Below are 16,057 nucleotides of genomic sequence, written 5' to 3'. Positions count from 1 at the left end.
GTATGTTTTTTTAAACCTGTGCTTTTCTTCAGTATGGGGGGGGCGTCACTGGTTTTATCTCCAGGGCGGAGCAAAGTGCACACATCTCACAATGAAACAGGAAGCAGGAGGTGAATGTATCCTCATTTTTATGTAGATTTTAGGCGGGATTGAAATGCTGTCTCTAAATATATGCTACATATTAGGTACTCAAAATGTAGTACATAGTAAAACATAGTATGCACGATAGGATGAGAGTAGTGCAAACCGCAATAGTGCAAAAATACTTCCTAAAAAATCATACAATGTAGTAAATAGCAGTTAAAGAAATAACAGTACACTTTAAACACTAATACCTTGTCTCAACAAAGAAAATGAACGCAACAGTTTGCGTTGATCTTTTTTGAGTCACTGTAACTTATTAAGAAATTACCTTCAAACAACAACCAACATTGAGTTAGGTCAATTAGCTTTTCCTCTGCAATGAAAGGTATTTTTAATTTCTACTTACTTAAGAATTGTTATAAAACACAAATGTTTAAGTTGAATACTGCTTCAAATTAAGTTGTTCCAACTACTTTTTCCACATTATTGAAAGGATTTTTTAAGTCTTTTTTTCTTAATTTTAGTAATTATGAACAGAAGTTTTTAAGTTGACAAACATTTAAAAATTGTATTGCTCCAATTAGATTTTCTTCAGTAGTTTTTAGCTTTTTAATGCACCTTTGACCAACAATAAACCTGGTCGGTGTTATATTAAAGGGACATATATCAAGAAAGTAATATGTGCCTACAGAGGCAGGTGCACAACACGCACAATCACGCAAGGCTCTCTGGTAAAAGTACGTTTTAAGAAGGGACTTAAAAGATGACACTGGCTGTATCCAAATTCAGGGGCAGCATCCTTCAGAGGCTGCATTTAAAGGCCAATGGCGCCAAATGCTCCTTCAAATGCTGCTGGCAAATGCGTCATTTCTAAGCAACAGAGGATCCAAGCGGGTGGATTCTCTCTGGGGCCGATGCAATGCAGTGAAAAGCAGCTGGCAGATATGAAATCCTCTGTATCCTTATTTCGGCAAGTCTTCATGAACCAAGTCTGCTGAAGGATGCGGGCCTGAATTGAGACACAGCTACTGACTTTGACAGCCTAATTTCCTCTAGCAAGTCGCTCCAGAGCTTCGGGGCCCTTGTCCCCTTTTAGTTTCCAACCTGCTCTCTACAATAGTGAGTAGACATCGGCCCTCAGCCCATTAAAAATGCGAAAGCTCAGTGTCGTTCCTTCCTTTTTCAAACGTTTTTTATATGTCCTGCTGGTGAGAATGTGCATTCACTCAGCCTGTTTATCCAATCTGTCGACCCTCTACCTCGGAGCTCAGCAGCCCGGCTCTCCTCAGCATCTTCATCACGCTGGTCAATAGATCATCTGAGAAGTCCCACAGTCGGGTGTCTACATGGAGTAGCTCCAGCTGTGATTTTGTGTATATCATTCGGCAGTTGATGATCCGACAGACTTCCATCGGAACCTTGAAGGTTTCGTTGAATTGCTTGAGCACTTCGTGTACCGAGGTCTGCTCCACCGCCCTGTGATCCACACACAGTCAATTAGACATTCAGTAAGGTGTTTATGCTCGTTATCATTAATACATTTCAACAGTTTCTTTTAAAATATCTGTAGCTTTTTGTGCCACATTCATCCACATTATTATACATGAGCTTTGAGGACATGGAAATATCGTTTCTCCTGCAATTTCTCAAAAGCTGCTTTCAGACATGTACTGAACTAAAGACACATTCCTGTTTTTTCCGGAAAATGTTCAGAACTTTTCTTGCCAACCCCTGTTAAAATGTGGGAAGATGTAAGAGTGAGCCCACGTGAGAATATGGCAGGAAACATCGGGACAATTCATAGCGAGTGAGTTAATGCATTGATGACGTTGATCATGCTGATAACACACAGCAGACGCAAAACTGAAAAATACGAAAAGAATTAAAATATCTCAGGATGAAAGAGAGATGTCATACACATAGGAGACGCTGACAAAGATGTTCACTTAGTAAGACAATGAGATTCGGGAGTTTTTGGCGATAACGTTGCTTTCTGCATCAAAATGTATACGTTATGTCCTGCCTTCTTTTATTCTCTACCCAGACTCCACCCCTCGCCTGGATGTTCTGTACATTGTCCTGTTGTGAACGTGTCTGACCCGGACAAACTCCTGCTGCATTCTTCATATGTGAAAGAGGAGATCATGTCTAAAAAACAGCTCAGCATTCTGACAAGTTCTCCTACCTTGGCTTAACTATCAACTTGTTGGGTAGGTATTTGGTTCTGTCAGGCTCCTCCCTGTAGATGTGCTCCATAATATTAAAGCCTGGCACCCCTCTCCATTGAGGCAGTGGACCTGGTTTGTCTCCCTCAAAGGGTTTCTTGGGAAAGAAATGGTTCTCTATGATGAACACTCCAGCCTGCAGAACATAGGTTCAGGTTTGACAGATGTGGCATGAAATAAAAGAATTCGAAAACAAATGTGTAAATGTTGAGTTATTCCTAAATACAGAGGAAAAATATCCTACATTTGGATGCTGCTCTTGGAGCATGTTCATCATAGACATCAGGTTGTCATGTTGGTAAGGCATTATAATCTCATCGATGTCGTTCAGCAAGATGTAGCGTGAGCGCTCCATGGATCTGTAAATGCACTCATTGAGCGTGGCTAACTGGCCAAAGTAGTGCACGTCCCCTCCGTGCTCTGAGAAGAGCCAGCCTTTAGATGGATTCAGATGTTGGTGGATGGGCCAAGGAACTATCTCCAGGAAGCCGTCCTGGCTGTAGATCTGCAACAGACGCTCGAGCTCTGGGCCACAGCTGGTGTTATAGATCACCACTCTGCCCACACCCAGCAACCTGAGGGCAAAAGTGATGCAAAGGTTCAAATAAATGGAGCGACGCCTGCGAGCTAGTTCAGGCAGCCAACTCGAGCTGCGCTGCTCCAATCTTGTGACATACATCATGTAACTTACCTCACTCTCCACAACCATCAATAATACACACCCACCTTATCAGGTGGTCTATTTAAGCAGAGAGAAATTTTCCATCATCCCTTTTGCTCGCACTGCTGCTGCAGTATTGCTACTAGTTGCTTCAGCCCCTCCACCACCCCAGCATCCACCTGTAGGCTCCAACGGGGGGTTACAAGTATTTGCTCATCACTCCCATCATTCCTGTGTAATCATATTGTAATAGTGATTAAGTTGGAGCCTAGACGCTAAACCTGTTCTACTGCTGCAATAAATGTTTGAACGTCAGTTGTCTGACTGAACTGCACCTCAGTCAGACAACTCACATAAAATGTTTTATGGTCATTATCATCTCGTTACTGGTTGGCCTGGTTCCACAAATTTTCTTATACACGAATGGAGAAAATGAATGCAAAAATGTACTTGTGGAACCTGAGCTGTTGTAAAAGTTCTATGAGCACTTTCAAACTTCAGGGGAGCAAGAGTTAGAAATCTAAAATTGGGAGTCTTTCCTTTTAGAAAATACCCAAACGCAGTTTCAGTGCCACAGTGATTTTTGCTTGTTCCTGATACAGTAAGAGCTACAGCGTCGGCTGTTGAGATGAGGTGTCCGTTCAAGTCTGGTTGTAAACACATTATGTCCTTTGTAACATTGTAGCTTATATTTCCCCTGATCTCTGCAAACTGTGTACACCAACCACATCTTTATAAACAAATCAAAAACCTGTTCCCTTTCTGTCCGTTGTTCTTGTTCTTGTACATTCTGATGCCAGTCATTACTAGGGCTCAAGATTACTAGGGCTCTTCAGACGTCCAAGTGACCAGATGGTGGCGCTGTAATTAAGGGCCCCAAGATTAAAATTTGAAAGTCAAATTGACTTGATTGAATTTGTCACAGGTAGATATCATCGTTTCATGAGTAGGAATAGGCCGACAAAAGCACTTTGAGCCTGATCCATAGGGGGCACCACAAATACCCCCCAAAAATGTTATCTTTTTTTTCTTCTTTAATATAACAATAATATATATATATATATATATATATATATATATATGTAAAATGTTTGCTGGAGTTGTGATCGACAAGAAACCTGCACAGCAGAAGCGACAGTGAAGGGGTTGGATGGAGTCTATCCTGAAGAGGCCAATGATGCGTATATCAAAGCCCTGCACCCTCTGGTCCATGAAGGCCGACACCAGTAGGTGCTTGGTGTCTTTGAGGGGGGTGATGGTCTGATCAAAGACATGAAAGGGACACGTTCTGCTCAGCCCGTAGGGTCCTGGATTTGACCTAAACGTCACAGGCGTTTTCACACTGATGATGCAGAGGAAGATGAAGGTACAAATGATGAGGAGGAAAAACTTCCATCTGAAATATTTTACCTTGTCCATTCGAACCTGTGGTGGGATTAGAAACCACAGTTAGAGACTTTAACTCTGACCAAACTGCAAAGAATTCTCCTGAAGAGGTGTGAATTATAAACTCAATATTGGTTTCTGTAAAAGTTAATAAAAGAAAAAAACATTGAATCAAATGTCCAATAAGAATAGTAGTCAACCTGCAGGCATCTCAGCCACCCCATAGCCATGTGGATTGTCTCCTTCCTGAAACTGTTGTTCTCAACTGGCTCCTCTGGATCTGAGCACTTGTCACTGACATGTTGATGTGTTGATTGCTGCTATGAGTTATGTTTTTAAATATTCTATTTACATGAATGGGATAGATTGTAAAGTGAATTTCCCTTTTGGGATTAATTACGTTTTCTGAATCCGAACAAACCAATCGACAAACAAACGGACAGGTGTAAAAACTCCACCTGCTTGGCGAAGATGATAAATGTTTCCCAACACGTTTTCCATATCAGCTTAATGTCTCTGCACACCTACAGTCCATGCACAAAAGTACTTTCTGAATAGACCGCTCCTCAGGACTATGTGGGTGTGTCCACTAGTCGACCTGCTATCGTTCATTTGACTTTTATATTCGTATCTTGTTGGTTTAGTAAAATCATAGATTTAAAAAGAGCATTAAAATCTGTTCTACTGCTGCAATAAATGTTTGAACGTCAGTTGTCTGACTGAGGTGCAGTTCAGTCAGACAACTCACATAAAATGTTTTATGGTCATTATCATCTCGTTACTGGTTGGCCTGGTTCCACAAATTTTCTGATACGCGAATGGAGAAAATGAATGCAAAAATTTACTTGTGGAACCTGAGCTGTTGTAAAAGTTCTATGAGCACTTTCAAACTTCAGGGGAGCAAGAGTTAGAAATCTAAAATTGGGAGTCTTTCCTTTTAGAAAATACCCAAACGCAGTTTCAGTGCCACAGTGATTTTTGCTTGTTCCTGATACAGTAAGAGCTACAGCGTCGGCTGTTGAGATGAGGTGTCCGTTCAAGTCTGGTTGTAAACACATTATGTCCTTTGTAACATTGTAGCTTATATTTCCCCTGATCTCTGCAAACTGTGTACACCAACCACATCTTTATAAACAAATCAAAAACCTGTTCCCTTTCTGTCCGTTGTTCTTGTTCTTGTTATTACTAGAGCTCTTCAGACGTCCAAGTGACCAGATGGTGGCGCTGTAATTAAGGGCCCCAAGATTAAAATTTGAAAGTCAAATTGACTTGATTGAATTTGTCACAGGTAGATATCATCGTTTCATGAGTAGGAATAGGCCGACAAAAGCACTTTGAGCCTGATCCATAGGGGGCACCACAAATACCCCCCAAAAATTGTATCTTTTTTTTCTTCTTTAATATAACAATAATATATATATATATATATATATATTACAACAGTAAAAACTGTAGAAAATTTTGAAGTTGAAGAGTTTGGAATCACATGTGGAAAATTATATTTGAAATCCCACAATAGGGGGTGCCACCAGTTTCAAATATGTTCGTGAGTCTGGTACAAATTGTTCCATAATTAAATGAATGAATTGAACTAAAGCTGTGTCAGAAATCACCCACTAATTACTATGTAGTCCACTGTATAGTGTGTGTTCGCCATTTTGTAGAGCTGTCCACATGTTTAGTGAAATTTTCCGACGCTGTTGTTGTTGTGAGTCATAATCCTGCGACAATGACGTCATTACCGGTGCAGGTAAAATGCACTGAGTAGTGTCTGAAATCGTTTTTTTCTTTTGCTGATGGGCTCACTAATTAGTCTGGAAGACCCTAGTAAAGTAGGAGTTAGTGAATGATTTCAGACACAGCGTTAGTTTTGAAAGGTTACCTTCAAATTGGGGAGGCCTCATAAGTCTGGCCTTAAACTGCAGTATAGCGTATCTGGTTTTATTTTAAAACTGGGTTTTGTTTTTTAAAAATGGGTGTCTTTGTCTTTGTGGCCTTGCTTAAGTTCAAATGTTTGAAGATGTTCGATTGCAGCGAAACAAATCAGTCAGTAATGGTGGAAACAATGATACTGGATGGATGTTGTGTCGCTTGGAGCTTTATGTTTGTCTGATTGAGTTGCTTCCTTCTGTTGAGCCCAGGAGGATTTGATCTGAAATCTCTGCCTGCAGCTACATTAAAGCATACTGACAGGATGCCAAATGTGAGTGCATGAGTTGTATACGCCGCGGTGACATTTGACACCACCTACCGCTCCCTCTCGACGAGAATAACTGGATGAAATCCAAAATCCCTGAAACAAACTGCAGTATTTTTTTGTGACAGTGTCAGGTGTTGTTTATTTCTGACCGAGTTTTGTGGCGTTGCTGCTGCACTGACCTGTACATCTCCAGGGTCTGGGCGAACTGAAGCACGTTGTTGTAGTCTGCAAACAAGCTGGAGATGCAGACTGTGAAGTTAAACTGCAACTCTTCCTCCTCGTCCATGTTGGTCTTTCTGTTTCTTATCGGAAGCCAAATCTGTTTAGGTGCAATCCCACTCTCTGGCTGAGTCAGAAGAGTGACATGTGTTGCGTTGCAGTTTTCAGGAATCGGACACATGACATCTGTCGTGACGAAGGGAAATCCAAATATTTCTGGATGTTGTAAAATGTTTGCTGGAGTTGTGATCGACAAGAAACCTGCACAGCAGAAGCGACAGTGAAGGGGTTGGATGGAGTCTATCCTGAAGAGGCCAATGATGCGTATATCAAAGCCCTGCACCCTCTGGTCCATGAAGGCCGACACCAGTAGGTGCTTGGTGTCTTTGAGGGGGGTGATGGTCTGATCAGAGACATGAAAGGGACACGTTCTGCTCAGCCCGTAGGGTCCTGGATTTGACTTAAACGTCACAGGCGTTTTCACACTGATGATGCAGAGGAAGATGAAGGTACAAATGATGAGGAGGAAAAACTTCCATCTGAAATATTTTACCTTGTCCATTCGAACCTGTGGTGGGATTAGAAACCACAGTTAGAGACTTTAACTCTGACCAAACTGCAAAGAATTCTCCTGAAGAGGTGTGAATTATAAACCCAATATTGGTTTCTGTAAAAGTTAATAAAAGAAAAAAACATTGAATCAAATGTCCAATAAGAATAGTAATCAACCTGCAGGCATCTCAGCCACCCCATAGCCATGTGGATTGTCTCCTTCCTGAAACTGTTGTTCTCAACTGGCTCCTCTGGATCTGAGCACTTGTCACTGACATGTTGATGTGTTGATTGCTGCTATGAGTTATGTTTTTAAATATTCTATTTATTCTATTTACATGAATGGGATAGATTGTAAAGTGAATTTCCCTTTTGGGATTAATTAAATTCTCTGAATCCGAACAAACCAATCGACAAACAAACGGACAGGTGTAAAAACTCCACCTGCTTGGCGAAGGTGATAAATGTTTCCCAACACGTTTTCCATATCAGCTTAATGTCTCTGCACACCTACAGTCCAAAATGTAGTAAATAGCAGTTAAAGATATAACAGTAGTTGTAGTATGATGAGCAGCATTAACAGTAAAAAAAAAGGCGAAATTACTACAAAAACTGATAGGTGCATATTTGCATTGAAAGAGTGAGAACTAAAGGATTTATATAACATATGTTATGTCTGATTTTAATTAATTTTAATTATTTGACAAGTAATACTATTGTAATAGCACGTTTAAAGGTTTTAGTGAAAAAAGTCAAACAGACTTCACTGATTTCCTGAGTGTGACGGGACATATTATAAGCCACAACATGTATGTCTGTGTGTGTGTTACAGGATATCCAGCCCTCAGGTCATCTGGTTATTCGGTCAGGCAGCTTCAAGTTTCCACACATCCAATGAGGAACAAGCTTCCTGAGGTTCTGCTAAAACTGACAGTTCTGCAGCTCAAATTAATCTTTTACTATTTATTACCTTGTTTTGTCTTCAATGCTGTTTTTCCTATTTTGTTGTGTGTCTCTGTGAAAGCACTTTGAACTGCCTTGTTTAATTGTCTCTCAAGTGGCATTTTAATGTCTTCCCAATGTCTCTTTATTCAGGTATTTCCACGCCTTTGTGAAGGTGGATAATAGAAGAAGTGTGTGATTCATCGTTTTTATGTCGACCCCACTGTCTGACCATGTTAACGACCTGTCTCCCTGTGTCCTGCCCATTAAAACCAACACAGTCTCGTTCACTCGCTCAGCTCAATCATATAGTCGACAACACGAAAGACGGTGCAAGAAAACAGGTCTCACGGTGGATCTCTGAACAGATTACTTTCTCTAGAGTACAAAGCCCGGTCCACCTAATATTCACGTTTTCAACCAGCTCCAATGACACCATTCTCAATTCTCCCCTGTGTCCCCATTGAAGCTGCATACCTTGACGACAGGCATGACAAACTCCACATGTGTCTTGGATTCCGTCCTAACTGTCTTCCAGCCATCCCCACAGGCATCGTGAAATACTACCTCAGCTCTGGTTCAGTGGCCCCAAACCCTGACATCATCACCGTCTTCCGGATTCACAGCACAGCACAGAAACTGCCCTCGTTAAACGACCCCCTCCTCTCCTCAGACTCTCCACCTCTCACGTTTTCATCCTCCTCGACCTCAACCTGCAGCTTTCGACACTTTCAACCACACAAGTTATCTCTCCCGCCTTAAATCCTCCCTCAACATCACCGGCGCTCCACTCTCCTGGCTCAGGTCTAAAGCCGTTTTTAAACTCAAACTCAGGAGAATCAGGTATGGATATCCTTGAACAACGCAGGAGATTCTGCGGGTCAGACATGACATGGCATATAAATTCCACAGAGATCACAGGACATCGGAACCGGCATCAGTCCTTATCACCAAAAGCTCTCTTGACATTTTCGACGGTGTCTTCCACATGAGTGTGAGTGTTGTCAACACGACATTCTTCTGCCGTATTCTCTAATGGGCTAACTCTGGGATTTCCAGTTACTTTCCAGCACAAGTTGTTGAGTATAGAAATGTAAATGTTGGCAACGCATCAAAGGTTATATGCTGTTTAGAGACGGCTCATAAACAAGTCAAGTGGCAATTGGTTGTAAAGCAGATATTTAATTTCGGTTTATTTCTCAATTTGCCGCTGACCTTTGAAACGAGACAATGGTGGACACAAATACACCTATTGTTATAACTTTTACTGCACTACAACCGTGTAATTCAATTCACTTTCATTCAGTTTTATTTGTATAGCACCAAATCAAAGCAAACGTTACCTGAAGGCACTTTGCATAGTGAGGTCAAGGCCTTCAAAATGATAGAGAATCCATGCTGTTCCCACAACGAGCAAACACTTTGGCAAGAGAAAAAAAAAACTCTCTCATTAACTGGATGAAACCTCGAGCAGAACCAGACTCAATGTGGGCGGACATCTGCCTCGACCAGCTGGGGTGAGCGGAGAACAATGGGGAAGACAGGAGAAGTGGGTGGAAAAGAGGGGAGAGAAGAGAGAGGATGGGGGAGAGAGAGAAGTGAGAACAGGAGCAGTTGTGTAAGTGTCATATTTAACCTCAGTCATACTGGTTATAACAATGTCAGTAATAGGAGGGAAACTCATAGATGTAGTGATGTTATTGATGAGAGCAGCACAAGTTATCAGGGCCCGAGCACTGACAGTGTGAGGACACTATCGGATTTGCTTCGATTATTATTATCATTCGGTCGCAACAATCACATTGTTGAGGGCAGGGTTGCTCGAAAACTTATGACTAACTCATGACCAACTTAATGGAAATTTCAAAAGTTGTGAAAATGTATGTATTCTTGAGAAATTTCAAATAAAACTTTTAATAACTGTTAATCCCCAAAGGGTTAAGATGACAGCAAATTATGAAGTTGATGTTATGAAAGCACTAGTGCGTAAATCGGCCAAAATGGCTACTTAATTCAAAATGGCTGACTTCCTGTTGGGTTTAGTGTATTGCTTTTTGAGACGTTTCTGTTCGTCTGGCCATGATACATGTGTGAATGTAATTTCATAACGATCAGTGATACGAGGCAGAGGGGCTACGTTTCAGGGGGCGCTATGGAGCCATTTTTGCCATGTCAATTTCAAATTCCAAATCTTTCACCACTTTTGAATCTTACATGAAGTTTCATGAGTTTTCGAGCATAATCAGGCCCTCAAAAATTAGATTGTTGCGACTGCTGGTGCTCAGGCCGGAATAATAATAATAATAATAATAATAATAATAATAATAATAATAATAATAATAATAATAATAATAGTTGTTGTTGATTCTTGCCAGATGTGGATCGCAAGGGAGGGAAAAAGTGAAAGTTAGTTAGTTAATGTTACTTATCAATCATGTATTTCTTAAATATTTCAGTGCATGAGCAGTTTACAGGCTGCGTGTAAGTAAACAATAAAATAATATAATCAATAAACACATACAAAATTTTAATAATACGTACAATTTCCACGGAATATATACGGTGTGAACAGAAAATATGTAATTGTACAACAGATATTGGATTTGCACAGACAGAAAAGAGGCTCAGTTAAATCAAGTCAAACTTTTAGAGAGCAGGTATTGTTGTTCCCCAGCAGATGTCACCAGAGAGCAAACATTAACCAGGGGTCCCTGCTGTTGCGTCAGCCGGGTTCTGTCTGAGGTGTATGTGTTTTGTTTCCCTCATGGCCGATGGTACTTAAAAACATCCATTCCTGAAATAAAGCAAAAATAAAAATACCATTGCATCATCAGATTGTGGGACAAATACTGTGGACTGCGGCTGCACATACTGTAAATATATGCACAGAGGAAATATATGTAAATGTATACATACATACATACATAAATATATATGCATGTGGGAACTGGGAATCCTAAATTAACCTTCCCTCTGTTCTTTTAAGTCCCAATAATTTCCCTTCAGAATTTAATTCTGCTGTGGTAATTTTGAAACAGGGCCCACGAGACAGGGCCACGTAACATATAAACAAGATAATGCAGGACCTGTCTTGAGCTGCTTTCCGATCTCCAGAGGAAGTTTATGTGTGAACGCAAATGTCCGAGTGAGAGCCTCCGAACTTTCTGAGGACTTTCTCCACCTGGCTCCCTCAGCAGACAGTCAGCAGAAAAACAAATGAGAGCAAGGAGAGTTGAGCTACAAGCTAAAACCAAAACAATGAGCTGAAAGATGCTACAATGCTCCACAGAGCTGAGGGGTAGGGAGGGAAAGTTCCAGATAACGTCCGGCGCAAACCGACTCAGACATTTCCCTCAGAAAATTTCAGGGAAAATGTCTGAACTGCATGTCTGAAAGCAGCTAAATGAACTCTGCTGAAGAGAGGAAAACCTCCTTGAAGATAATAAAAATATTTTTTGTGGTACAGTGAATGTTTTTGGTGTAGCTTTACCAAAAGTCCTACATGAGCCAAAGGTACAAGTTATTTTATTTGAAGAGTTTATTTACTTCTTTCTTTGAATAAAATAAACTGTTCCACATCAATTTTGTTGTTACTGCTTTTGCCCACTCATCAACTGTTGTTTAGATCCACAGGCCATAGTGGCAGATTCCATTGTTTCCAGGAAACCATGCACCACATGTATTAGCTAATGCAGCTCACACACTTTTGTCTCTATTAAATCTAGATAGATGTTCAAGTTCAATTCCTGGAGAGTTTAAATAGGACTAAAAAAAAAAGTCCTTCTCTGTCATATTTAGTTTTGTTTGAATGATTTTCACTGTCAAGTTAAATCTACAACTTCTTTCCCACCAGCAGTAGAGTCACGGGGGATTTACCTGGAGGACACTTAACCCACCACCCATTCCGATGTCTTATTAGTGCCCGTGCAGGCTGCTGTATTTAAAGTTGAATGAAAGCAGCAGCTTTGCATATGTTTGAGTGCAGCAGGTCCTTCAGCACTTTGTGGTGACTTAACACCACTTCTGCACAAAATCAGTCGGCCAATGTCTCCACCTGCTGTAGGAAATCAGTTCGGACAGCACAATGCAGCACATATCACACGTAGGATGATTAATGTGGACTCCTGCTGAACTCTTATCTGTCATTGCACCATTGTACGACTATATTTTACCTGTGGTGTCCTGAGAATCAATATATTACATATTTTACTACCTGCCATGTTTTTTCCCCCAGATTGCAGCGCTGAGGATTGTCTTATCATGTGGTTGAGGCGCACACTGTTCAGGACATTTCTGATGGGCCCAGCAGATTATCATCATCACCACCATCATCATCATCAGAGCCATTATCCGCTCGACTGTCTGGATTGCTGCTGTCTCCGGCATCTTTATTGCATCTGTAAGTGTGGTGGCAGGAACTCAAGTACACTCGTAAAATGAAATTGAAACAGGCTAAAGACTAAACTCCTACTGAAGTGGATGTTCCTGTTATATTTCTGACTAGTGCGTCAGGTCAACAGTCGTCATACTGTGCATTTAATGTAAAGGTCAGGAGCAGTAATTACCTCCGCCAAGAGGTAATGTTCTCGCTTATGTATCTGCATTTGATCTTATTTAGGTAGCAGGGTTATGCAAATTTTCTGAACGGATTTCCAGCGGATCCGAATCATTGGGCAGTTCCAGGAATATGTTTTCCTGGAACTGGAAACGAGATGAGGCATTCTTTTACATTTTTCGTTGATTTCTCAGTGAATAATTCATGGATCTTGTTGAAAAAATCTGACATTTTTAGGGGATTGGTATCAATTGTATTTTAATGTGGTTTTAAAAGGGGTGTAGGCTTTTTTCAGCTGCTGAATGGTAATTAATAGGGATAGAAACCTGTAACTACCACCTGATAAACATAACGTGGCCTGAGCTACAAGGCTTCTCTTGATTTAAGGAGACTGTTGGGCTTTGGTGGCGATATGCGCTCTACTGTGAGTACCATTCTCGTTTTAATCAAAACTTGCTGCACACTGCAACTTAATTGCTTATCAGAAAACTAAAGAAGCCTTACTGTGTAGATATCAAATTTGGTTATATTTAAAAATAAGTTAATGTTGTTTGTTGTTGCTCCTCTGAGGAAGGTATCTTTTTTTTTTTTTTTGGCTGAAGTCGTTGAAGACTGAAATATAAGAAATTAAGAAGAAGAAATGAAAGAGCATGTGTGATTATGTTGTTGTTATTGCACTGATAACAAAATGGGAAATAAACCATAGAACAGGCAGATTGCTACTAAACAATTTGTCTGAACAACACAAGTTATTGTGAGCTGGAATCTTCAGCTGAAGTTTTCTGCCGAAAGCTGTTTCCTGCTGCTGAAGGGTTCAGCGATTAGAGCGGTGAAAGTTATCTGAAGCAAAAACATGGATGGATTGTCTTTATTATCCCCCACGGGCAATTTGGCTCACAGTAGTCCACGCTGATGCTCACATTACTGAAAAGAAAGAGACAAAATAATAAATACAGGACAAAAATATATAGACATACGGTGGGAGTCATCACTTTGAAGTTGCAATGAAATATGAAAACACAACAGGACTCTTCATCCTTGTTAAAATGTTGATGCAATAGCCAGGTGACCTACAGCTTGTTATCCATCCATCTATCCATCCATTCATCCATCAGACCTTCATCTGCACCACTTATCATTTGAGGGTCACAGGCAGGCTGGAGCCAGTCCCAGCTGAGATTGGGTGAGAGGCGTGGTGCACCTTGGTCAGGTCCCCAGTCCATCACAGCGCTGACATACAGAGACAAACAACCATTCACACTCACACCTATGGGGAATTTATTGTTTCCAATTAACCTCTTTATACTGCGGGAGGAAGCTGGAGCGGCCCGGACAGACACAGGGTAAAGACGTGACACAGAAAGGCCCTCGTCTGCCGGCAGGTCTTAACCCAGAAACGTCTTGCGGTGAGGCAACAGTGGAAACCACTGCACCACCATGGCGCCCGATGATGGAGCAAATGATCACACATATTTGTTGGATCCGGCCCTCCTGAGGAAGGCGTAGCTCCTCCCTGGTGGCAGGAGACAAACCTCTGGGTGGAGAGCGTGTTGAGTGTACATCCAAACTTTTTTTTACCTTATAATAGCATCTTCAAAATTAGTTTAATGACACACTGACTCGTAATATGAGAATGGTGTCACTTTCATTTCCACCCGAACACCTTCTTCTTCTTGAACCGACAGATAAAATTAGACAAGATAATCCTTTATTAGTCCCACAGCGACATTACAGCAGCAAGAGGGCAGTCAAAAATAGACATCAGCAAAGTAATGATAAGTAGCATGCAATACTTTTAAATGTAAGGAGAAAATATAAATGGAATACAAACGATTATATACAGTGTAAACAGAATATGAACAGTGTGAACTTATCTACAGTGAAATGATTGCATATAAGCCATTGGGGTTCACAGACAGAAATGTACATTGCAGTTAAAAAGTGAACCTGGGTTAAAGTGCAGAAGTCCATTAAAGGTGCATGCTTCACTGGTTGTACAGTCTCACTACTGCAGGAGGAAAGAACGACCTGCGATACCTCTCCTTCAGACAATTAAGGTGGATCAGTCTGTCCCTGAAGGAGCTGCCAAGTGCTGTGACGGTGTCCTGCAGGGGGTGGGACTGGCTGTCCATCAGAGACAGCTTCGCCATCATCCTCCTCTGTCCCACCACCTCCACTGAGTCAAGCGGCTATCGCAGGACTGAGCTGGTCCTTCTAATCGGTCTGTCCAGTCTTTTCCTGGGAGCAGTTGAAATGCGGCGGACTCAGCAAACCACTCCAAAGAAGATGGCCGATGCCACAACAGAATCAAAAAAGGTCTTCAGGAGCGCCCCCTGTACTCCATAAGACCTCAGTGTTCGCAGCCTAAATTGCCAGAATCAGATCCAGCAAGCTCAAAAGTAATGTCGAACAAAGTTTATCTCCAATATTAAGCCAGGAAACTTTTGAAATATGAAGAATTCTAAGCAGAGTTTGGTGTATTTGTAACAGCAGCAGCTCGTCTGGTTCAGGAAGCTAAGGATCATGGGTAATATCCACCACTCAATAATGATTGGCTTCATTTTTTCGCTACATGAAACCCACTTAATTGCTCAGACATGGAGCCCAACAGAATTTATCATCATGTGTGGCTGCAGAGGGCGCTGTTGCTCTGTAAAAGTTATATAGTGTTTCTTTAATTAACATGTTAACAACAATGAAAGAGTTAGCTAAACGATGCTAAAATACAAAAGCTAAGGGATATTGTAGTCCGGCGTTGATCACTACAAGTAGAACCATCCAATCATTACTGATTGTTAATAGAAATATGGTAAGTGTAGTTTAGCTCTAATAAGGAGAACATCCAATCGAAACAAATCAAAACATTTGTGACTACAGCACTTTTTCCTTTAAGCATGTGAAACCTGCAGTTTTCTTTCTGCAGTGCTGTTGGATCTGAAAGAAAGAGCTGCGCCGTCATCTCAGCTGACACTCACTGTTGCATTGTACTCTGCGTACATTGTACATTGAACCTGACACTGATTTATGCTGACCAGCATGTTTCATACATCTTAAAAATATCGAGGACGAATGGACAAATGTCTCTGGTCTTTCTGCTCCATCAGGTTTGTTTTTTCGCCACACACAGACACACACATGTATTTTCCCTGCAGTCGGTATTGAAGTTGAACTTAAACGCTATTACACACCAACCCCCCCGCCCCTCTCCCCTTATTTTGTTTCTGAAATGTTCT

General features: G+C 41.1%; 1 protein-coding gene across 1 annotated transcript; it reads right to left on the bottom strand.

The window, feature by feature from the left end:
• Nucleotides 1–1,131: 1,131 nt before the first annotated feature.
• LOC117756503 lies at nucleotides 1,132–7,337 on the bottom strand. Its single transcript, XM_034577049.1, has 5 exons — nucleotides 7,329–7,337; nucleotides 6,736–7,235; nucleotides 2,554–2,884; nucleotides 2,270–2,445; nucleotides 1,132–1,560 (listed from the first exon to the last, which is right to left on the bottom strand). The coding sequence occupies exons 1-5, from the start codon at nucleotides 7,335–7,337 to the stop codon at nucleotides 1,320–1,322; spliced, it is 1,257 nt and encodes a 418-aa protein (XP_034432940.1). The 3' UTR covers nucleotides 1,132–1,319.
• Between the last annotated feature and the right edge of the window lie 8,720 nt (nucleotides 7,338–16,057).

The sequence above is a fragment of the Hippoglossus hippoglossus genome, chromosome 22, assembly GCF_009819705.1.
Source record: "Hippoglossus hippoglossus isolate fHipHip1 chromosome 22, fHipHip1.pri, whole genome shotgun sequence".
Classification (NCBI taxonomy): Eukaryota; Metazoa; Chordata; class Actinopteri; order Pleuronectiformes; family Pleuronectidae; genus Hippoglossus; species Hippoglossus hippoglossus.
The sequence above is the reverse complement of the archived record's forward strand: the minus strand, read 5'-3'. Positions and strand labels throughout refer to the sequence as shown.

Excerpts from the sequence above, each read along its gene's own strand:
- LOC117756503 (XM_034577049.1), bottom strand. Across the intron at positions 2,446-2,553 it reads TCCAAGAGCAGCATCCAAAT|GCTGGAGTGTTCATCATAGA; the intron begins GTAGGATATTTT and ends TATGTTCTGCAG. Across the intron at positions 1,561-2,269 it reads AAGTTGATAGTTAAGCCAAG|GGCGGTGGAGCAGACCTCGG; the intron begins GTAGGAGAACTT and ends TGTGGATCACAG.